Below are 22342 nucleotides of genomic sequence, written 5' to 3'. Positions count from 1 at the left end.
ATAATACTTTTTCTGTCGTGTTATGATTTTACAGACACAAATATAAATATTATGCATTGATAATAAAAATTGTTGTTTTGCTCCAATGTTAGTCCATTTGTAGATCCGGCAAAATTAGTATAATTAATACTGTCACTAAAGCATATACTGTTATTTTGGTAACTAAAAAAAGAGCATATACTGTTATGGTTGATCCAACAAAGCATATACTGTTAGTGACTACAGAGCCTTGAATTAGAGACTTCATTAATTTTTATCATAAATACATTTAACATGAATTGTTCAATGTTGGAAACTTCCTTGCAAGGAGTTGCTCATCGAATGACGAGTGGCGGAGCCATTATGGGGTCAATGGTGTCAGACGATCTCTGGCAACCATGAAGGAAGGCTTGGAGGTCCTTGTTTGCTAGCGGTGCGACCCCATGGAGTTGCCCACCATCTGTTGGACGGAAGTCCAGAGAAGGAGAAGGAGCTGTGCAACACAGCTTGTCTAATTTTATTTTATTTTTTTCACATCTTTTTGGCCAAGGCAATTTTTTTCTTTTTTTAAATGACCTAGCAGGACTTTTAAAACATTAAATAATAAAAAAAACACTGAAGCATCCCCCCAAAATCCTCCCACCCGATAGTTACCCACCCACTCCAAACCCTTATTTTCTTATTCTTTCCTTAACCCTAACCCCAATATCCCCCCATCTATCACCCCAACTTTGCCAAACTTTACCACTTAGGATGAATTAAACGAAAATCAGTAAATACTTAATATCAAATCGTATAGAATGCACAAACTGATAAAACCAACACAAGCAAAGCAAGATGAAAATTATGATTTCAAGCATTTATTATATATGTAGAAATATATAACTATCAATGTGATGTTTATCAACACAACACCTAACAGCTTAGGCAGTAAAATTAACAATTGTAATTCTATTCTATTCTATTAAAGGGCCAGCCTATATAAACTTTCTCTCCAATTAGATAACCTCACTATAATTTTGAACAAGAAACTACATAATGTCGTGGATTATTGTAGCTTGTATTATTATTTTTTTTGTTTTTTTTTTTGTCATGAATTATGAATGGAAGTATTATCTTTTTATTTTTTTAGTGTTATTTTTTTCCTTTTTTTTTTTTTTTTGAACTTTTACACCATGATCACCATAAGGTTACAATCCTGGATCCGCCACTGCCAATGACCAAACATGATTCGCATCACCAGTTAAATAGTTCACGTGTTAGAATTGAAATTTCGCCACACATGACTAGGCGTGTGAGGATGTGAAAGTTTTTACCCCAAACAATTAATCCTTAATCACAATTAACATTTGGGATTGTGAGAAAGTGAGAGTTACAATGGAAGCATGGTAAAGACTAGTGTGTTTGAGTTTCCTCCCTCCCCCTTCCTAACTTGGCAACAACAAGAAATATAATCTTATATTTTTTTACTCTAACATTAATTACCCTCTATTAAGTGGGAGATTGAAAAGTTGGTTGCATAGAAGACATGAATGAAGCCATATGCATTTTATGTTTTCTGTTATATATAATAGACACACATAAAAGTAGGCCTGAGTGCGGATCTGTTCATAACAGTATAGGGCTCTTCCGTTAACCAAACCAAAGACTTCAATCAACCAATTTATCTTTCTTTAACCAACCATTAAGACCTTTAACCGTTCGAATTGGTTAACCTAACATTCGATTCAAATTGGTTTGGTAGGTAGGTAGTACCGTAATAAAAACATACAAATAAAAACACAATTTATAATCATTTCACATAACATAAGTTCTTGAACAAATACACCAAATTATCTTTGTAAAATATAAAAATCCAATAGTCTAATTCAGCCAAGTACGAAATCAAAGAACTTAGTTTTAAAGTTACAAATTAACATGAAAAATACATAATAAAATAGCAAATAACGTTACAAAACAAAAAGAAATTAGTTTAAACGTTGCAAAGAACCAAAACTACAACAAAGAGGCCTTGTAATCTTGAATTCAAATATGATTCATCTACTGTAGCCAAAGAAAAACAAAGTTCATAATAAATATAAAGTACATGGGCATGTTATTTAAGATAAAGGAAGATTATTAGTCATTATACCATTCAATATGTACTGAAGATGTATTGGCAACAACTTGCGCTTTCATTTAAGGACTAGAATATACTTTTACATCATTAAACAAATCATGAAAGTGAGAAAATAAATATATGTCATATAAATGCAATTAAAAACAAAAAAAAAATGCAAAATTAAAATTACTTACCAGTCTCAATTTTCTCCAAAGCATCAAAGAAATCAATTTCCTCTTTAGTGGGATCCTTGTAAAAGGAGAACTCCCCGGCTTTCAACCAATCACTTGTGCAAACCAAGGCCTCCACCATTCTTAGAGTCAAAGAAGCATGAAAAGGATCTACAATTCTACCACCCAAACTAAGGACAGATTCTAAAGTCAAGGTAGAGATTGGAATGCTAAATACATCCTTAGCAATTTGGGATAAAACCGGAAACCTTGGACTATTCTCTCGCCACCAATACAACAAGTCAAAGTTGGGATTTCTAAGATTTTCAGGTGGCTCTAACAAATACTTATCCACTTCATTTCTTATCTCAATGTTGTGAATTTATTGCAAGCGCACAATTCACACAAGTAATACAGTGATAAGTGAAGTGTCGTTCCCATGAAGCATGATTTAATTCACTATGTACCAATTGTGATTAACCCAAGACTTTATTTGAACAATTGAATGATGAGATTCGATTGATTAATTAACTAAAACAATGAATAAAAGTGTTGAGGCCCAAAAATCCAAGGGGCTAAGCCCGAACAAAAACCCCCTACAAAAAGCAAGCGTAGAAAAATAAAGTAATGAGATTCAAGTTATGAGAGCACTAGAGTTTCCAATTTCATCATAGTCAATTCTACCCAAATCCCTTAGCATGTTAATCCTAATTATTCTCCATATTGACAGTTGATTTTTCCTACTTTATTCGATACTCCATCCCTGGTTATACCAAAAGTATTCTTATTACCAACCTACTTTATCCCTAGTAATAGAATTAAGATAATAAGAACCCATTGAATTCCTTGGAAAACCTGCAAAACAACCACATAAGTCATGACAAACATCCTGTTTAATCATGTAACCCATGACATCTGTTACAAGAAGCAACCCCAAATTGGATATACCTATCGTCAATTTAGCTTCAAATCAATTAAATGTTGGCCGAACATTCAAAGCATTAAGCATGGTAATAGATACTCAACATGGAAAAATACTTGGAATTAAAAACCATTCATGACAACTTTAATAAAAACCATGACAAACAGTGTCATAGGAAAGAAAAAACCAATTGAAGATTTGATCTCTGCACAACAACAACTCTAGCTCCAGGTCGTCTTCTTTGTCTCTCTAAAACTCTCTCTCGTGCCTTTGTGGTCTATGGTCTCCCAAAAAAATAATAAGAACCCCTAGCCTTAGGTTAAGGCTTAGTATTTATAAGTCAAAGGAATTCTCCAATCCACAGATTCACGCAACACCTCACTGGCACGAAAGGCATACCTTTGGCTAGGGTTCTTGGCCTTCATGACCCTAAGCTTAAGGTCACTTCTGGTGCCTAGAAACTTGGCACGGCACTCTTGGTTGGTCAGGTCAGTAAAAGTGTTCAAGCCAACCTTTTAGGGACGGTCCTGGGCATTGTCCTCATCGAAGAACCTCAAGTTGTCCTTGATGATCTCGAACCTCATGTCTTCCTTTCCAATCTTTTTGTAGGTTTTCTAGTGCTTCACAAGCCATTCATGGTAGATTTGTTTGACCTCAGCCTCGCTTTGAGAGTCGACGCTTAAGGCATAGGATGAGAGGGTGAATGAGAGGAGGAGGAGAGTGAAGATGGTTAGGGACATGGTTGATGACATGGTTTGGGAAAGAGGGTATGTCCATGGCTCGCCAAACACTTTCTCGTAGATGGCTTGGATGAAGTGGCCTGGGTCTGGGTCGACGTAGGCTGCGTTGTCGCCAAAGAAAACTTGGGTGGAGTTCGGGTCGGAGGTGGAAATGAGGTTGGATTCAAATTCGGTGACGTCATTAATCTTTGGGTTTAGGGACTTCATCCACCCAGCATGTGGTCGAAGGAGCGGTTCTCTTGCACCAAAACGACCATCGTTTTGATGGGGCTGCTGCTGCTTGACTCCCTTTCTTCTTTTGTAGATCTGTTTTAGGGAGGATTGTACTATCTGCTACTGTTGGAAAGTTGATTGTTGGAAGTTTGAGAAAGAAAGGTATTGAAGCATATGGGGTTCATCATATAATTCAGCTAGTATTTTGAAAGCGAATTCGTGCTGATAACGTGTTATAAAACTAAAAAGATTGTGGAGAGAATTTAGAGGCAGAGAAAATATAGGATCGCTTCCTATAACTCAAGTCTTATTCAATCTATCTTATAGAAGGGATTGTAAACCCATTTATAGGCAAAGTTTAGCCTAATAATCAGAGAAGGAATGTGTAAGGGAATTTCCTTCCAACATGTGAGCTCCACTCTCATCATTTTACAACATTATCCAAAAAGAGTGAATAATTTAATTAATGAAGGAACATGCAATTAGACACAATACAGATTTTCATCTTCCTTTTAATACATCTTCATGAGAACATTTTGAAAATGATTAAAAGCATTTAACCTTATATTTGATATTCTAAGTTCGATTCCTTCCTCTCCAATATTCCGTCACTTGTATAAATAAAAAATATTAAAAAATCATTATAGCCTCACACAAACCCACAGGAAAGCAAGCCCATTTGAAGCGCATTTAAACATGAAGGTTCGAGCCGATAAGCCTACGGGTGCCCGACCCAAAGACCCGGAGTACCAACCCAATTACACACGAGCGGGAAATCACGTTTCCTTATTATTGGCGGGAAATTCTCACTTTTCTCCCTCCCCCCCAAACGCAATTCTAAACCGCACATCTCACATTTCCAAATCGGACGGCTACAAAGGCAACTATTTAATAACCCACCCCAAAGCGCACCTCACTCTCTCGTATTTTTCAATTTTTCATTATTTTCGCCAAATGCCTTCTAAATTCTAAAATTTAAAGTCGGTCCTTTCTCTCCTCCTGAGCGTCGAAACCCTCGATCTGAGAAAAGAACCATGGCGAGAGCCTCGAAGCCGCAGGTATCGTCCGATGAAGCCCTATCCAACGGCTCCAATTCGTGCGAGGAGGACCCGATCAATGACCAGGAGGAGGAGGTGGACGAGGAGGAGCTCGAGGCCGTGGCTCGCTCCGCTGATTCAGACGACGACGAGGCCGCCGCCTTCCCTGGCTCAGACGATGACGTGGCTGCCGATGAGAACGGCGATGACGGCTTTGAGGAGGATGAGGTATGCATTTACTATTCTGCCTTTGAGGCAGCTTCTGTGGTGGTGCTTTGGGGTGTCGTTTTGTTGGATCTGAGTTCGGTTATGTTACTGCTTGTGTGTGCTAGGGTTGTTTAATTTATTTTAGGGAACTTTTGCGCTAGGGTTTTTGTGGTCTAGGGATTGGTTACTTTTGCCCCTTTTGGTGGTCCTTTGTTTCGAAGCTAGAGCTGAGTAAAGGAGAGGAAAAACAAGTTTCTTTGCACGTTTACTGTATATTCTGATATGAAAGCTGAGAAACCGATGCTAGTGGTTGATTTTTGGTTGGCTTTACCGGATATTTCTTCTGAAATTTCTCTAAATTACTTTTCTTTTGGTTGATAATAATTGTCATTGTTATGTTTAATTGAGTTTGACTCTTCAAGGTTTGGTGCTGTAAACGCCGAACCATTTGGGTGCACCTTTTCTTCCCTCATGTACTCTTTTGCATGATCGTCTTGCAGGATGACGACACTAATTTGAGTAATGCTGAAATTGGAAAACGGGAAAAGGCCAGGCTTAGAGACATGCAACAAATGAAGAAGCAAAAGGTTCAGGAAATTTTGGATACGCAAAATGCAGCCATTGATGCTGACATGGTGAGTATGTTGGGAGGGCTAATATGGTTGGCTGAGTTTACTTGGTATTGGATATTTATAGTCTGTTTTTTAAGGTAGCTGATTCTGTCGGTGTTGGTTTAATGACAGAACAATAAGGGAAAGGGGCGGTTGAAGTATCTTCTGCAGCAAACAGAGTTATTTGCCCATTTTGCCAAAAGTGATCAATCTGCATCCCAGAAGAAAGTGAAGGGAAAGTAAGTTCAACAACCATTTAAGAGTATTGCATATTCTAAATTCTTACTGTATTGGTTTATTGATTATTGTCGCTGGCTTTTTATTTAACTTGAAGAAATAAATGGGAACACTAGAGTTTCCGATGCTCCAAAAAGTAGGATGAATGCCTTTAATGGGTTACAATTGTTGCATGAATGAATTTTTTAAATGTTCTTACTGGTGCTTTCTTCCTTTTTCACACAAATTAGAGGTCGCCATGCTTCAAAAATAACTGAAGAGGAAGAAGATGAAGAATGCCTTAAGGAGGAAGAAGATGGTTTGTCTGGGACTGGAACCACACGGCTGTTGACGCAACCTTCTTGTGAGAGATTTCTCTTAAATTTAGTTGTTTTTTGAAGGCCTTTTTTTCAATGACAAACTTCACAGTTCAGGTGCAGCTTAAAGTTGAACCCTTGCTTTTCGCTTTTCCTTTTTTGTAGGTATTCAGGGGAAGATGAGGGATTACCAACTTGCTGGGTTGAATTGGCTCATACGACTCTACGAAAATGGTATAAATGGAATCCTCGCAGATGAAATGGTAAGCATTGAATTGTGTCTTTTAGGATTGACTCTTTCCTTTCTTCCCCATGTTGGATTGGGTATTTAAGTTTTGTTTTCAAGTTGCAATGTGCCTTTGTCATTCTATTTTTAATGTTATTACATGAAGGATATTTTACTTGCTATGGTAGTGATAAATGTTTTTTGTTCTCTTCCGTTAGGGGCTTGGTAAAACATTGCAAACCATCTCCTTGTTGGGATACCTGCATGAGTTTAGAGGGATAACTGGCCCTCATATGGTAGTTGCTCCAAAGTCAACACTTGGAAACTGGATGAATGAGATTCGGCGTTTCTGCCCCACCTTGCGTGCTGTAAAGTTTCTTGGTAATCCTGATGAAAGAGTAAGTCATTCTGGCTTCGTTTGTACAAGTGAGTCGTATTTATATTTTGGTTTATACTCTGCCCATATTTCATTACTTTTAAATCTTGCAGAAGCATATACGTGAGGACCTGCTGGTTGCGGGAAATTTTGATGTCTGTGTTACAAGTTTCGAAATGGCCATCAAAGAGAAGACTTGCCTACGCCGTTTTAGCTGGCGCTATATAATCATTGACGAAGCCCATCGAATCAAGAACGAGAATTCACTGCTTTCAAAAACTATGAGGCTTTATAATACCAATTTCCGCCTTCTAATTACGGGCACACCACTTCAGGTATCAATTGTGATATTAGGGACATGCTACATACCGGATGTAATTTAATATGCTGATGCGTTAAGCATGCTTATCTTGCATGCACGTGAAAGTTTCTAATCTCTTTTTCCTCTATAACTTTCGGAGGGTAACCTGAGTTCAATTCAGTCTGTCTTGCTCTTTTGAAATAGCAACAATATTTCTTTCTCTGAATTTCGGATTGGTGTAAGGATTCTTGACTTTTTTTTTTTTATGCGTCAACTTGCAGAACAATCTCCATGAACTATGGTCTCTGCTTAACTTTCTTCTGCCCGAGATATTTAGTTCTGCAGAAACTTTTGATGAATGGTTTCAAATTTCTGGTGAAAATGACCAGCAGGAGGTTGTTCAACAGCTTCATAAGGTAGGCCTAAAATATTCTCAACTGTTTAGTAGTGTGGCTCCTGCTTTTATCATTACAGTATCTCACTTGATTTATGTGTCTTTTAAGGTCCTCCGGCCATTTCTTCTCCGAAGGTTGAAGTCAGATGTTGAGAAAGGTTTGCCTCCGAAAAAGGAAACAATACTCAAAGTGGGCATGTCACAAATGCAAAAACAGTACTACAGGGCTTTACTGCAAAAAGATCTTGAAGTTGTTAATGCTGGCGGAGAACGTAGGCGCCTTCTGAACATAGCAATGCAGCTTCGTAAATGCTGCAATCATCCATATCTTTTTCAAGGTGCTGAGCCTGGGCCTCCTTATACAACTGGAGACCATCTTATCACGAATGCTGGTAAGCTTAACATTTTGTGAGCCATTGACCTCATGGATGCATATTGGTTGGTCGATGGTCATTTAACTCATCCTTACTTTAAATCTCCATTGTAGGCAAAATGGTTCTTTTGGATAAGTTGCTTCCAAAGTTAAAAGAACGTGATTCTAGGGTCTTAATATTTTCACAGGTTTGTTCCATTCTGTAAAATCATTTATTGAGTATTGGTATGAATTCCTGTGAATGCTTGTAAGCATTTATGTTGCTGTGCATACATACCCAGAGATATTATATCTCATCTGTGTCCTTTGGTTTTTGGTTTTAATATCAGATGACAAGGCTGCTAGATATTCTTGAAGATTATTTAATGTTTCGGGGCTACCTGTATTGTCGGATTGATGGAAATACTGGTGGAGAAGATCGTGATGCTTCCATTGATGCCTTTAATAAGCCTGGAAGTGAGAAATTTGTTTTTTTGCTATCAACCAGAGCTGGAGGACTTGGTATTAATCTTGCTACTGCAGATATTGTCATTCTTTACGATAGTGATTGGTAAGCATCTGTAGCTTTTTCATTATAGTGGTAGTGATTATTGTTCTTCTGTCTGCATGCCTATACCTCTACTGTTTAATAATGCATGTGACATGTTATAGGAACCCTCAAGTAGATTTGCAAGCACAAGACCGTGCTCACAGGATTGGTCAAAAGAAAGAAGTTCAAGTGTTCCGGTTCTGCACTGAGGTATGAACGTGTCCTGATATGATACATTTTCAGCTATGCAATGCTTGCACCATGTAGTTCTTTATCAGAAAATAATTTTAATTTTTGAACAGTATACTATTGAGGAGAAAGTGATTGAGAGGGCTTATAAAAAGCTTGCGCTTGATGCTTTGGTGATTCAACAAGGGCGATTAGCAGAGCAAAAAAGTGAGCAACACGATTTCCTCAAGATATCCCTCCTTTAAAATGCATATATGAAACACAAATTTATTCCCTAACATTTTATTCTTGGATGCAGCTGTTAATAAAGACGAGTTACTTCAAATGGTGAGGTTTGGTGCTGAAATGGTTTTCAGCTCCAAGGACAGTACAATTACTGATGAGGACATCGATAGAATCATTGCTAAAGGAGAAGAGGCAACTGCTGAGCTTGATGCAAAGATGAAGAAATTTACTGAAGATGCTATAAAATTTAAGATGGATGATAGTATGTTTACCAATGTTGAAAAGTTCTTGGCATTTAGTTTTATCCATTTGATTATATTTTTGTTCTTGCAATTGACAATGTCAAAAAGGGAGATTCAAAATTTTAATTTCGATACTGTTTCTGCAGCTGCTGAATTGTATGACTTTGATGATGAGAAGGTAGAGAATGTTTTTGTATTTTTATCGATTATTATAGTATATTTGATTTATGTTACCATAGTCTTATGGCCCATATTTGAAATTTATTGGCCATCTTATATGTGCATCTTTTTACTTGATGAAGGATGAGAAGCTTGACTTCAAGAAAATTGTTAGCGACAACTGGATTGAGCCACCAAAAAGAGAGCGGAAGCGCAAGTATGGGGTTTTACTTGTCTGCCTCTTTAATTGTGTATTAATTTCATTTAGTTTCTGAAGCATGAATTTTTTTGCTTTCACTGGTAGTTACTCGGAGTCGGAATATTTTAAGCAAACAATGCGCCAAGGTGGTCCAGCAAAACCAAAAGAGCCTCGAATTCCACGCATGCCTCAATTGTAAGCACCTCTTGAAGGCTGCTTACTGATTGTTATCTGTGTTGTGTTCTCTTATCAATGTCTCTTATCAATGTTTGATAATGTTATCTGTTCTTGCCTTTATCAGACATGATTTCCAATTTTTTAACACACAGAGGCTCAGTGAGCTGTATGAAAAGGAAGTACGGTACCTCATGGTGTGTATAAGTGAACTCTCATTTTCCTTTCTATTTTAGCTGCAACAATTTATGGTTTGGGAATTATTGCTTTGCAAACTATTTATTTATCTTTTTGATGAAAAATCCTCAGCAAACACATCAAAAGAATCAGGTGAAAGACACAATAGAGGTGGATGAACCGGAAGGTACTTATTGTTTTCCATATGAATTGACACCATGTGCTGATCTGCTTTCTGCTATTCCATTTGCTAACTGGGTATTGAATGTTTAGAAGTTGGGGATCCATTGACTGCTGAAGAGGTGGAAGAAAAGGAACGTCTGTTGGAAGAGGTAAGTCTGTTGAATATATGCTGCAGATGAGGTTCTCATCTAGGTTTTCTTTATTGAGTTTTATTATTGGTGAATTTCAGGGTTTCTCTTCTTGGAGTAGAAGAGATTTCAATACCTTCATTAGGGCCTGTGAGAAGTATGGCCGAAATGACATAAAAAGCATTGCTGCCGAGATGGAGGGGAAAACAGAGGAGGAAGTTGAAAGATATGCAAAGGCTTTTAAAGAAAGATACAAGGAATTAAATGGTTTGTGATGTCCAACCATTTTGCTGTTGCGTTAGGTAAAGAATGTAGCCTTTAAATCTAACTTGTTGACTCAATTGATGCTTGCAGATTATGATAGAATCATCAAGAACATTGAAAGAGGAGAGGCTAGGATTTCCCGGAAAGATGAGATCATGAAAGCTATGGGAAGAAGTTGGATCGTTACAAGAATCCATGGCTGGAACTGAAGATCCAGTATGGTCAGAACAAGGGGAAGTTGTACAATGAAGAATGTGATCGTTTCATGGTACAATTTGAAAATATCTTTATAAAAAATTTATTTTATACAAACTGCCAATATTTGATGTCCATTACCTGGTTATTCATGTCTATTGCTCAATGCAGATATGCATGGTTCACAAGCTTGGATATGGGAACTGGGATGAGTTGAAGGCAGCATTTCGCACGTCACCCTTGTTTCGTTTTGATTGGTTTGTGAAGTCTCGCACAACTCAGGAACTTGCTAGGAGGTGTGATACATTAATAAGATTGGTGGAGAAAGAGAACCAAGAATATGACGAGAGGGAGAGACAAGCACGCAAAGAGAAGAAGCTTGCTAAGGTTTGATCTGTGTTCCCTACCCAACCTATTGAAAGAACCAAATGCACACATTTGTTCTTTTTTGTTATGTTTGTGGTCTAGTTATTGCCAAATTGGTGAATGCATTATCATATTATTATGTATCATGTTTTGTTTCAGAGCATGACACCGTCAAAGCGTGCCATGGGTAGGCAGCCGACTGAGAGCCCGACTTCCGGAAAGAAGAGGAAGCAGTTAACTATGGATGATTATGTCTCGGTATGCTTCATTTCTAGTTGCAGAGTAATTTATGTTGGTTGATGGCTAGAATAACTGAAGCATGTTATGTTTCTTTATTTGGTTGCAGGGAAAGAGGAGAAAATGATATAAAAATTGACGATCAGGATTATTAAGGGACTTGGAAGCATGGATGCCAGAGTTTAGGTTTTTCTTTTTTATATATTAATTTTCCCCCGATGTTTTTGGGATCACGATCAGGGTTCAACATTACCCGTGACCTCAACAGTGGCGGTGGAATGGAAGGCTTAACCAAATTATGAGGCTGTAAAAACGAATAGCGCCTAGTACTGATTTACCCCCAATGTTTTGAACACCAGGAATATTACTATTAGGTCATTTAATGAGATGTATATTTTTGGGTAATTGCTTGTGTTGTGTTGTGACATAATATGTTCGGGAAATTCATGAATTGTCAGATGGTCAAAGGAATTGTGCTCGCCCCATTGCATTTGAGTTTGAACACCTTTCCATTACACTAGAATTTTTTTAAAATTTGTCACAAAATCATGGATCGTCAGAATATCAGATGTTGAGGACAGTATCTCATTACTTCTCAAATGAGTACTTTTAAGCAAATTGGAGCTTGAAATACATTCCAATATGTACTTGCAGTAAATATTTTCCAGCAGAGGGTAGAAAGTAAAATACGAAGTAACTTTTGTCCCATTTGTGAGCAGTAGTAGCTGTGGTTTTTTTTTTTCCTTGGTGGGGACGAAGTAGAAGCTGTTTTAGATTTACCCAACTGAAGTGAAATTGTAGAAGCATCTTTGAAAGTCACATCAAAAGTAGCCCGAGGATTTGTTTATTTATTTTTTATTAATTTATTAATTTTTCTTTTAGCGTGGGTCTAGTTATGGTACTTTGTAACGTCATTTATTGCGGTAAAATGACATGCAGATTGGCTTTCATTGGTTTCATGTCGTGTTATGAATTATTAGCTACTGGGGAGTAGATATATCATATCTTGTTTGCCTGGTGGTTGGCATTTAGGCTGTACGAGTGGTTGCAATTCTGTTGTCCACCTGCACGCCATTTCCCGTATTTTTCTTTTGCCCTAGGCTTTATGGATGCTCAACTTCAATTGTCTTTTCATTGAGGTTGTAAATGTACCATCTATAAATCAATTCTTCCTTAAGCTAATAGAGTCTACTCCAATAGAAAAGGGCAATAACATGTAGATCAGTGGTTTTGGATTCGAACCCCTGTATTTAAGAAATCCCTTTCCCTTTCCTAACTTTGGCAAAATAAAAAACAAAAAAATCAGTTCTTCTTATACAGATGCGGCAGATTGATACTAATAAAGTGCCAATATCATTGTCGATAATATGCCAATATAAAAAAAATGCTTCGACACATTATCAATACATACTTCTTCAATTTGGGTCCATGCCGAACGAATGAATGTCATGACATAAAGAAGAGAATGATGAATGGATGTAGCTTTACATAGTGTGAAAGCCAATATTTTGCAATAGGATTTTTTTGTTCTGTTTTTGCACTTGAATATTGAAGACTTAAAAACATTTGGAAAATAGCTTTGATAAGGAGAGAAATTTACATAGAGAACAATCGGATCAAACGTTTCTGTATAGGCCGAAAACATGACTCAGAAATCCATACATGAGATTGTATGAGTACAAAGATGTAACAACATCCAAACCAAACCCACTAATTCCCCCACTTACAACAGGCTAATATATGGGGCAAAAATTACACATCGTCCTGACTCTCCCTGTAATATGAGCATCAGAACATAAATACAAAGATGAATATGTTCCATACAACCATTCCGCTGTGGGGCTACACCAGTAAATCCCCCGAAATTGTGAATCTACCCCCTTCCTCCAATACCTCCCTTTCTCTTACTGTTTTTCTTTTACCACAATACCCAAGCATTCAGTTTCCATACTCAACCTACAAGAATGACATGACAAGCAAACAATAGCGAAAGCCGGACGATGAAAGGACACTTATTCCCTTGGTGAAGATGGAAACCAAGATCGTAGAGGATGATCTACCTCTTGCAATTTCTCTTTCATCAACAATGAGCCCCAGAACCTAACAACACTTTTTTTTTTCCCCTCAGAAGGTGATAGAAAAATTTGCTTGGCATGTTGGTGCATTTACTCATTTGTACCATCAAAGCTACCCATTGCATTTGCTCGCTTCTTTTCTCTCCAATTTTCACCCCAAACCTTTGCCTCAGCCACTGCACGTTCTCTATCTAGATCACGATTTCTTGGATTTTCCCTTGCTCTCCCAGCACTCACTGGACTGTCTCTCTGAGACTCTTGTCGCTCTAACCCATCTAAACCCCACCTTCTCCCAGACCCTGTGCCAGTTTCAATCCTCCCTAATTCTACGCCAGTATTCAAGTCCCTCCTTCTGTAATCGGGTGAGTTTTTATGCGTAGAAGGGGAACCATGCCGCCCACCACGTCCAGGTTCATCTGGGCTATCCAGTCCATCTGCCATGTTCCTTCGTTCGTCCTTGTGCCTAGGAGTGGATGGACCAACTCTGTTACTATGACCACTGGCGGAGTTTGGATCATATGTTTGAGAGGCTAAGTATGTGAGAGCCGTCACAACATCCCCTATTAGAGGCCTTGTAGCCGCTTGTTCCTGCAAACACATGGCTGCAACAGCAAGAGCTTGGTAAAGCCCTCGCATTGGGTAACGGCCTTGCAATAGTGGATCAGCCATTTTTGGGAACTTCCTACGATCCTTGAAAAGTGGCCTTGCCTGCAAACCAAAGAGCCAAAAAATGGAAAGACAAAAAAAAGAAGAAAAGGGAAACCTTTGCTTCAAGTGAATCCATGAAAAGTTAACTAGATAAATGCTGACGACGGAAAAAATTCTCAAATGATAAATGAATACTTACCCATGCAACAAGATTATGCTCTCCATGACCTCTGGTATTATCAATGGCTTTTCGGCCTGTAATAAGTTCGAGGAAGACCACTCCAAAACTGTAGACATCAGACTTCAAAGTGAGTTGGCCGGTCATAGCATATTCTGGAGCACAGTAACCATATGTCCCCATCACACGTGTGGAGACATGTGTCTTGTCACCAACAGGACCTAGTTTTGCAAGCCCAAAATCAGATAACTTCGGGTGAAAGCCCTCATCAAGAAGGATGTTGGATGATTTCAAGTCTCTGTATATAACGGGAGGGTTTGCTTTATCATGCAAATACTCCAACCCCTTAGCTGCACCAGCTGCAATCTTCATTCTTGTATTCCAGTCCAGGGGTTCCTTATCCGATGGAAAATCTGAAAACAGTAAAAGAAAAGCAATCTGGGTAATTTACAGAAATTATACACGCACAACACAAACTTCAGACTTTTACTTGAGTAACTAAGAGATTTGAGGGTATAATAAGTTGCTCAAGGAAAATACAGATAATCATACTGCCAAATTTTAAAATTAGGCTCTTAAGCATTTTCAAAATTACAATCTTGAAGTTTTGGTGATGTGATTAAGCAAAATAATTACAGATGCTTCTCAGTACATTAAATTAAGTAATTATGACTTAGATCTCTATGCATTCACGGTATGACATTGACATCACTTGTCCATGAAGTGCTCTATACATATATGAAATGTAGGCATGTGTGGGCATTCTTCCATGTGATCATTGACTTGTATTCTTCATTTCGTATACTAGATATGGCAAAAGTAATCATCATGTTTGCAGAAAAGGCCAGTAACCATCAAATTACTCATCTAGAGAATTCTGTTTATATTATTTACTGTCTCATGTTAACATTTTCTGGTTAATATAGTATTTCTTTCACCGAGCAGTGTTTAGTTGTTCACTTGTTAGCACTGAGAAAGGTTTCCTAGAGATCCTTGGTAAACTTGAACCCAGGTATGGGTAGTTGACCCACACAAGACTTTATTAGGAAGCAGTCCACATCTTTGGAGATGGATAAATTGAGTTAAAGCCTTGATTCTAACAACTTGGGAATTGCCAAACCCCTTTTTCAGCTTAGCTTCATTCAGGGCCTTTTCAAACTTTATTTTCCTGTTCCAATACTAATTTGAAGGCCCTTTGCCTTGAACTTGAATCTAATCACCTCTCCATACTATTTAGATCTTTTCCCCCTCACCCCTACCTCACCCCTATCTCATGGCCCGACAAAGTGGTGACTAGATTAAATATACAGTGAAGATTCCTCCCCTTCTTTCTTCTACGACAAAGTGGTGACTAGATTAACAGCTTCCTCTAAATTGGAATCAACATCAATACGATGTCAGCTTTACATAAAGGGCTTCTGTACATATCCCGTGTACATCTCAGTACTGCTTTTCTTAGGACCATAGTCCCAATGTACATTCAAGTGATGCCCTTCCTAGTCTTCTAGTATCCCCAATTTAAACAGTACATGGATTGACAAATGTGAAAAAGATGAAATTTGGAATTTCGACTAAGCAAACCAAGCCTAGAACTACAACAGAAACACACAATGTCCCATGAACGTAATGAACCAAAATAAGAGCCATACAATCATAGGCCAAAGAGTAGCTAGGCAGCTAGATTTAAGAACTTATAATAGTGAAGATTTTCCATGTCTTCTCCAACAATCATTGGTCATCACTAGTTTTTCTAAATTGGAATTCCCCAATAAACTTTAATTACATTTTCCCCGTAGGAAGGACATCCAATCTCACTAATGATAAACATAACAGAGTCGGGTAAAACATTGTATGATGGTCAAGGAAATAGCAGAAACCGTTAATCAATAGTTCACCATGTCATGATTCTTTTTTTTTTTTTTTGACTTGGCGAAAGCTATAAACCATCCACTATCACTAATTATGTGAATTTAATCATCAGCACTCCCATCTACTTCAGTGATGGTAACCTATTTGCATAATACTTAACTCAAGTGATAGAACTTCTTGACATTGTATACCTTAAAAGCTTCAGCCCCAAGATAATTTTAGTTAGGAACTCCTGGATAATGCCTGACAGGCATTTAATTTTCTTGACTAATGCAACATTACTTTGGTGATGTCAATTAATTAGTACTTTTGACTGCAAACCCCCATAAAATAACTCAATTCACAGGCCACAATAGCTCTTACATTTTTTTTAAGACAGCCATCAAACAGACACATACCATACACAAAACATGACGACACAACACAAAGTATGTACATACTTCATATATTCTAATGGAAACAACTGAGTTTTCACTACTACGCACAAAGCTTTTGCTGAACCCCTGATTAACTCATGTTACATGGGAGAAATGTTGCCATAAAAGCAATCCCTAAAAGCTTATTGCAAATTCAAAAGATCACGTAAAGGAACTAACATTTTAGGACTTACACATGCAGAACTAGTTATCCAGAATATGTATTTAACATGTACATTGTATAAGGTGCATCACCATTAAATAAAGTAAAAGTCTCTATCTTTTCTATGGGAATAAAAGAAATTCAATCTGACCGTGTAAATGATCTTCCAAGGATCCCAAAGGCATAAACTCATAAACAAGGAGGCGTTGATCCCCATCAGCACAATAGCCAATCAAGTTGACAAGGTTTGGGTGGTGCAGAAGGCTAAGCATAAGAACCTCCACCAAAAATTCTCGATTTCCTTGAAGGCCATTCCGGTCAAGTTGTTTCACGGCAACTACCTGGAAACAAATTATTCCAAAGTAAAGAGATCCATCATGGAGTAGATGGAGACTGAACAATTGAGTTCTGCATAAGTGCATATAATCGTTGGAAAAGCAAAATGTAGAACGATGTGGAATATGCTGAATAAGATCCTAAATCTTACAGATAGGATAAATGACTCAGAGGCAAACACTCAAAACATGCTTCTGATGATGATTCTCATTTCATTTTCAACCAATCAACCTACCTGTCCTGTGCTCTCCAATCGACCTTTGTAGACACGTCCAAAACCACCTTCGCCCAATAAACATTCTGGCCTAAAATTCTTTGTTGCAGCTGCGAGCTCCCGGAAAGTAAATGTCTGTGCAGCAATGTGTGCCGTAGGTCCATCTTTTGGAATAGCTGGCTCTTTCTTATGATCAGAACCATTTCGAGATTTTTTGTCTGCAAAAATTATGGAAAAGGAACAAAGATGTTAAAAAGGTGTTTTGGTTAACAATGAAACTAAAATACATAGATCCAGCATAACATCTTCCCTGAATTTCTTGAAAATATTCAGTAGCCTAATGGACGTTTATAAAAATGGGAAAAAGAAAACAAGAAGTGAGATGGTAATGGCCTCTATGTTTTCTAAATGCAAAATATACAAGCAAACATAGTACAATCAAATCATTGAAAATGATGATTACTCCAATATGTCCACCATAATATCGCATAACACACATTTGTTGGATGTCCTGTGCTGGACAAGTAATCCAAACCAGTACTGTAGTCTGTATTGCACACAGAAATTGCCATGGTAGTGATTCCAACGACCATGTTAATTTAAAGCTTAAACATTTCAACTAATATAGATTCTAAATTGTATACAGAGGTGCACAGCATCTGAAAAGTAAAAAGTTTTCTGTTTTAAATTTTGGTTGTTCCATTAAAGCTTTCACCTCACTTATTAGAAACTCTTTCTCATACATTTGGCAGTTCAAGAATGAACAGAAACGTCATCAAAAGAAAGCAAACTGCTTGATACTTCAGAAATTAATTGCAGATCTCCAGGAATGATCCATTTGCAACTCCATCAAGTTAAAGTCCAAACAACACAAACAAGAAAATCCACAAACAAGGAATCACTCTAACAGAGAAAGCATGAAAACCCCAATTAGAAAACCAACCCCCAAAAAAAAAAAACCACCACCACAGACGCATCAGATCAACATAATAAAAAATTCCACCAGAAACCCACCATCAGAAGACTTCCAAAAACACCATAAATTTACAAAATTCAGCACAACCATAAGAAACCAGTAATCAGACTAACCAAAACTAAAGAAAACCCAGAAACAGTTTAGAAAAAAAATGGAGAAAGAAAATTCACCTGAGCTAACTCTTGTAACATGGTGAGACTGAGCAGCTGAGCCTTCTTTAACTGAGTCCTTCTTGGTCACTTCCTTTACACCACTACCCTCCTTGTTGGATGATCCAAAACAAGGAAAGCACCCACCCATATCAAAGTCCAAGCAAATCAAAGCCACCCAACAAAGCCCCACAAAGCTCAAAACTTTTCACAATCATTCATTACCTACCTTCCTCTCCATACACAACCCCATATCACAATTCCAATCAAAATTCAAATTCACCCACTCTGTCTCTTTGTCTCTCTCTCTCACCCTCCCTCTCTCTCTCTAGGATCCCCAGTGGCCATTTAAGAGAAAGATCGAGACCAACATGTCTGAGAAGCAGATCAACAAATCGAAGAAAACTGATGTGGTGTGTAATAAGAGAAGGTAAAGACTAAAGAAAAAGAAGCCCCCAAAAAATAAAATAAAGTAACAAAAACATAAACAAATATGTGAAATAAGCAAACCCACAATAATGAAAATAATAATAAGAGTCCTTGGGGATTAACTTCGAATTTAACTATGGATTTATGTTGTCATTAAGAGCTAAATCCTAATACGTAGTGTAATCTCTTGGAATAATAAGAAGATGCTTTATGCCACCAACAAGGAAAATAAATAAATAAGAAAATGCTTTTCCGGTTTTGCCTTTTTTTTTTTTTTTTTTGAAACTTTTTTTTTTACCCCTCGGAATGTCAAAATATTACAGCCAAAGCAAGGGTTAATACCAATACTAATAATCATCATCACGGTCGGAAAAGTGGGGCCCGCCTCCCAAGGAGATGTGCTTCCACACACTTGCGATGGACATTCTTAACACATGTCTTAAAACTACATTCAGACTTTGTGTTTTGTAAGGAAGAGTGGTGATCGAGTGCGATAGGGAGTATTTTGTTATGCGTGGTATTGGGCTGTGAGCCGTTGGATGGAAAGATGATTGGGTGGCTTGGATAAAAGGTATGACGTCATGGTGCCTGATCCAACCTTATGGGGAGCTCAGAGTAGCACAGTACACACTTCTGACAAATTTTAAAAAAAATTATAAAAACTAATACCAGTACAAAATTTTATATTTTATACATTGTGGGGTAAGAAACTACAAAAAAAAATTATAAAAAATGAAATATTTTTGTTGTTGTGGAGGTGAACCCAAGCCCAATGGAAAGTCTCTAGAGTGTGCTGTGAATTGAAAAGGCCCAATAGGATTGTACAAGTTGCTTGTTATTTTATGTTATTTTTTATTTATATATTTTCTAGTCAAATAAACCAACAACTACTGCCTAACATCCCTACCACAAACCCAATTCCTCTGACTAAAAATTAATATTAAAAAGAAAACCTTGTCAAGAGAAGGTAAAGTATGAGTTCACACTTCACTAATAGGGGTGTTAATGAATTCAAATTGCAGTAAAAAGAAAAGGAGAGACTTGGTCTAAGGGCTGAAAAAATTTCAACTTTTTACCATTTAAATTAAGGGAGTTTCACTAAAACACCCAAAATGGGGGTTGAAATTATGCACTATTTAAACATATTCATTACACACACTCAAAACACATTTATAAATACACCAAAAAAGTTGACTTTGGGGTTGATTTTGAGTGTGTTTCAACTTGGGTTTTTTTATAAATACATGTCATTTGTATTAAATTAAAGGGAGTCGTTATTAACACTCTAAAAAGTCATTATCTTTTCATATAAAAAAAGTCATTATCTTCTCATTTCTTATATATATAGTTATTCTTTTATTTGGATGTATGCACGTTATTATCCAGCATATACTATTGTAAATAAGCAAGAAAGCGGGAGGATAGTACAAAATATATAGCGTTCACATGATAATAATGTCCAAATGTCTATATAGAGAATTTTTGTATATATACCGGTAATGCTACGGACATCAACTCTTATACCAACTTTTTGTTACCAACTGACTTAGCGTATGACATGACAATCCAAGTCATGTGCTACATCCTTCATTTTGTTTATCTTATTTTATTTGGTTAATTTATATAACTTTTATATGTTTGTATCTTCAATAGACATCTTTCATCCATTGAACGCAGCCACACCTAAGAACACCCTCCATTGCCACTCTATAGCTCCTCCATAACCTCCTTCGTAGTACTGTCACCATAATCGCACAACTTTTGCAGAAAAATTCAGGAAAAACAAACTCCATTTTTTTGAACACCGTCAGATTTAACCTTACATAAAAATAAATGATAAAAAATCCGATGTAAGGGATATACTCATCTATGTAATCCATAACATTAGTTTTTTTCCTTAATTTTTTTTTATGATGTCTCGAGCCATGACATATCTTCTCTGTATCTTTTGGAGTGCAAAGAAGAAAGAGCAATAATACAGACTCACCAACCCAAATAAACTTCATAATAAGAAAACTGAATAGACATAATGAAACTAGTACGTAGGAAAACCAGATCTGAGTCTCAGGTTTGGAGTTCTAAGATCATCAACCATGTCATATGTATGCCATATCAGTTGGTATAAAAATTGGTTCCTCTAATATTACTGATATATATATATACACACACACACACACAAAGTGATAATGGAAGAAGAGGAAATTGAACCTAAGACCTCGAATGCAAAGATAAGTGTTCTTAACTACTTGAGCTACAAGCATCTTGCATCTCTTTTTATATATTAACATAGGATATAAATTGCACATGAAGAAATGCATATTAATATATATATATATATATATTAATACAAGCGATAATCTAAACTATAAGAGGGAAGGAGATTTCTTATACACATATTACGAAGGTGCTATGGGAGGGTTCGAACTTGAGACCATTGGTCTTTAAGTCAAGACCATTTTCCACTGGATTAGAACTCGTTAGCATTAATTATATAATTTAACCTAAAACAATTGGGCTAAAGCACTAGCTCAATTTTGAGCTTTTAGCAATGCCCATGAGCCACGAGAGAATGGGCACATTTCTAGAATATGCGCTCCACTTGAAACTTCAACTTAAGATGATTATATCCCACCCAAACCAACCAAACCCAACCCAAGATGCACCCCATATCCATAGCCATAGGCATAATGTTAGCTAAAAGCTGAGTCTATTGGGCACTTCCTACGGCTGTGAGGCTTTTGGCTCCTGCAGACTTCGCAGGGACGCACCACATTGCATGTGATCATGTCCAGTAATAACCAATAACCTCAGTTGACCACCCAACTTACACAATCAAAGTGCCAATGTCAAAAACATTACACGATTGCTTCAACATAAATAGCACCTACCAATCTAGGGCTTTCTAGGCTTCTTACTATTAAAATATTTGAATTTTGCTACCCTCAATTGTTTACGGACACAAATTTGATCCATTAATGTGTTGTTGGTTTCACATGCATCTATGGTCAGAAATTGTACTCATCCCTAACCATAATATATGCGTTAAATTATTTACCTCGCATACCTAATCATTCTCCACTCCCTAAGCATCTAAGACATCCATGTGAAAAAAAGAAAGGAAAAACAAAACAAAACAAAAGCCAATACTAATTCTATGTGAAGGAAAAAAAAAATCCCTTTAATTGGAGGATAAAAATGTGTAGCACAATGACAATAAAAAGCCAGCACACTTATATAGGTTTCCCCGTCATCTATATGAATGAATATCAAGGCATTATGCATAGCTTTAGATGGTTAATGCCCAATTAATTTAATTTGTTAGCCTTGGGAAAATCTATACTAAGTGACTGGAAAAGAAGATGTGATATATTGGAATCTTCACTAATATATTTGTACAATTGCGCAAAGGAGAATTTTTATTTATTTTTATTTGGCTACA

General features: G+C 37.1%; 3 protein-coding genes across 3 annotated transcripts; 2 read left to right on the top strand and 1 right to left on the bottom strand.

The window, feature by feature from the left end:
• The first annotated feature begins 5044 nt into the window (after nt 1–5044).
• LOC103322934 (ISWI chromatin-remodeling complex ATPase CHR17) lies at nt 5045–11855 on the top strand. Its single transcript, XM_089045143.1, has 25 exons — nt 5045–5390; nt 5870–6004; nt 6113–6219; nt 6448–6560; nt 6679–6776; nt 6958–7137; nt 7229–7450; nt 7698–7832; nt 7920–8202; nt 8298–8371; nt 8513–8733; nt 8835–8922; nt 9015–9108; nt 9200–9388; nt 9515–9546; nt 9671–9744; nt 9832–9921; nt 10028–10097; nt 10210–10264; nt 10351–10409; nt 10490–10655; nt 10743–10920; nt 11019–11234; nt 11373–11471; nt 11560–11855. The coding sequence occupies exons 1-22, from the start codon at nt 5160–5162 to the stop codon at nt 10859–10861; spliced, it is 2835 nt and encodes a 944-aa protein (XP_088901269.1). The 5' UTR covers nt 5045–5159; the 3' UTR covers nt 10862–10920; nt 11019–11234; nt 11373–11471; nt 11560–11855.
• On the top strand, nt 11025–11855 carry LOC148920188 (ISWI chromatin-remodeling complex ATPase CHR17-like). Its single transcript, XM_089045142.1, has 3 exons — nt 11025–11234; nt 11373–11471; nt 11560–11855. The coding sequence occupies exons 1-3, from the start codon at nt 11025–11027 to the stop codon at nt 11575–11577; spliced, it is 327 nt and encodes a 108-aa protein (XP_088901268.1). The 3' UTR covers nt 11578–11855.
• A 1160-nt stretch (nt 11856–13015) lies between these two features.
• Nucleotides 13016–19100, bottom strand: LOC103322935 (Protein kinase superfamily protein). The gene is made up of 5 exons (XM_008224894.3): nt 18496–19100; nt 17371–17567; nt 16951–17140; nt 14373–14764; nt 13016–14233 (listed from the first exon to the last, which is right to left on the bottom strand). Exons 1-5 carry the CDS (start codon nt 18623–18625, stop codon nt 13616–13618), a joined length of 1527 nt encoding a protein of 508 aa, XP_008223116.1. The 5' UTR covers nt 18626–19100; the 3' UTR covers nt 13016–13615.
• Nucleotides 19101–22342: the final 3242 nt, after the last annotated feature.

The sequence above is a fragment of the Prunus mume genome, linkage group LG2, assembly GCF_029339155.1.
Source record: "Prunus mume cultivar Tortuosa linkage group LG2, ASM2933915v1, whole genome shotgun sequence".
Classification (NCBI taxonomy): Eukaryota; Viridiplantae; Streptophyta; class Magnoliopsida; order Rosales; family Rosaceae; genus Prunus; species Prunus mume.
The sequence above is the reverse complement of the archived record's forward strand: the minus strand, read 5'-3'. Positions and strand labels throughout refer to the sequence as shown.

What these genes read in the sequence shown, in the direction of transcription:
- LOC103322935 (XM_008224894.3), bottom strand. Translation starts at nt 18,625, where the DNA reads ATGGGTGGGTGCTTTCCTTGTTTTGGATCATCCAACAAGGAGGGTAGT. An exon ending in GATTGGAGAGCACAGGACAG is followed by an intron (nt 17,141 to 17,370) that starts GTAGGTTGATTG and finishes ATTTGTTTCCAG; the next exon opens with GTAGTTGCCGTGAAACAACT. An exon ending in AGCATAATCTTGTTGCATGG is followed by an intron (nt 14,234 to 14,372) that starts GTAAGTATTCAT and finishes TTTGGTTTGCAG; the next exon opens with GCAAGGCCACTTTTCAAGGA.
- LOC103322934 (XM_089045143.1), top strand. Translation starts at nt 5,160, where the DNA reads ATGGCGAGAGCCTCGAAGCCGCAGGTATCGTCCGATGAAGCCCTATCC. An exon ending in CCATCTTATCACGAATGCTG is followed by an intron (nt 8,203 to 8,297) that starts GTAAGCTTAACA and finishes TCTCCATTGTAG; the next exon opens with GCAAAATGGTTCTTTTGGAT. An exon ending in AGGAAGTACGGTACCTCATG is followed by an intron (nt 10,098 to 10,209) that starts GTGTGTATAAGT and finishes AAAAATCCTCAG; the next exon opens with CAAACACATCAAAAGAATCA.
- LOC148920188 (XM_089045142.1), top strand. Translation starts at nt 11,025, where the DNA reads ATGGTTCACAAGCTTGGATATGGGAACTGGGATGAGTTGAAGGCAGCA. An exon ending in AAGAGAAGAAGCTTGCTAAG is followed by an intron (nt 11,235 to 11,372) that starts GTTTGATCTGTG and finishes GTTTTGTTTCAG; the next exon opens with AGCATGACACCGTCAAAGCG.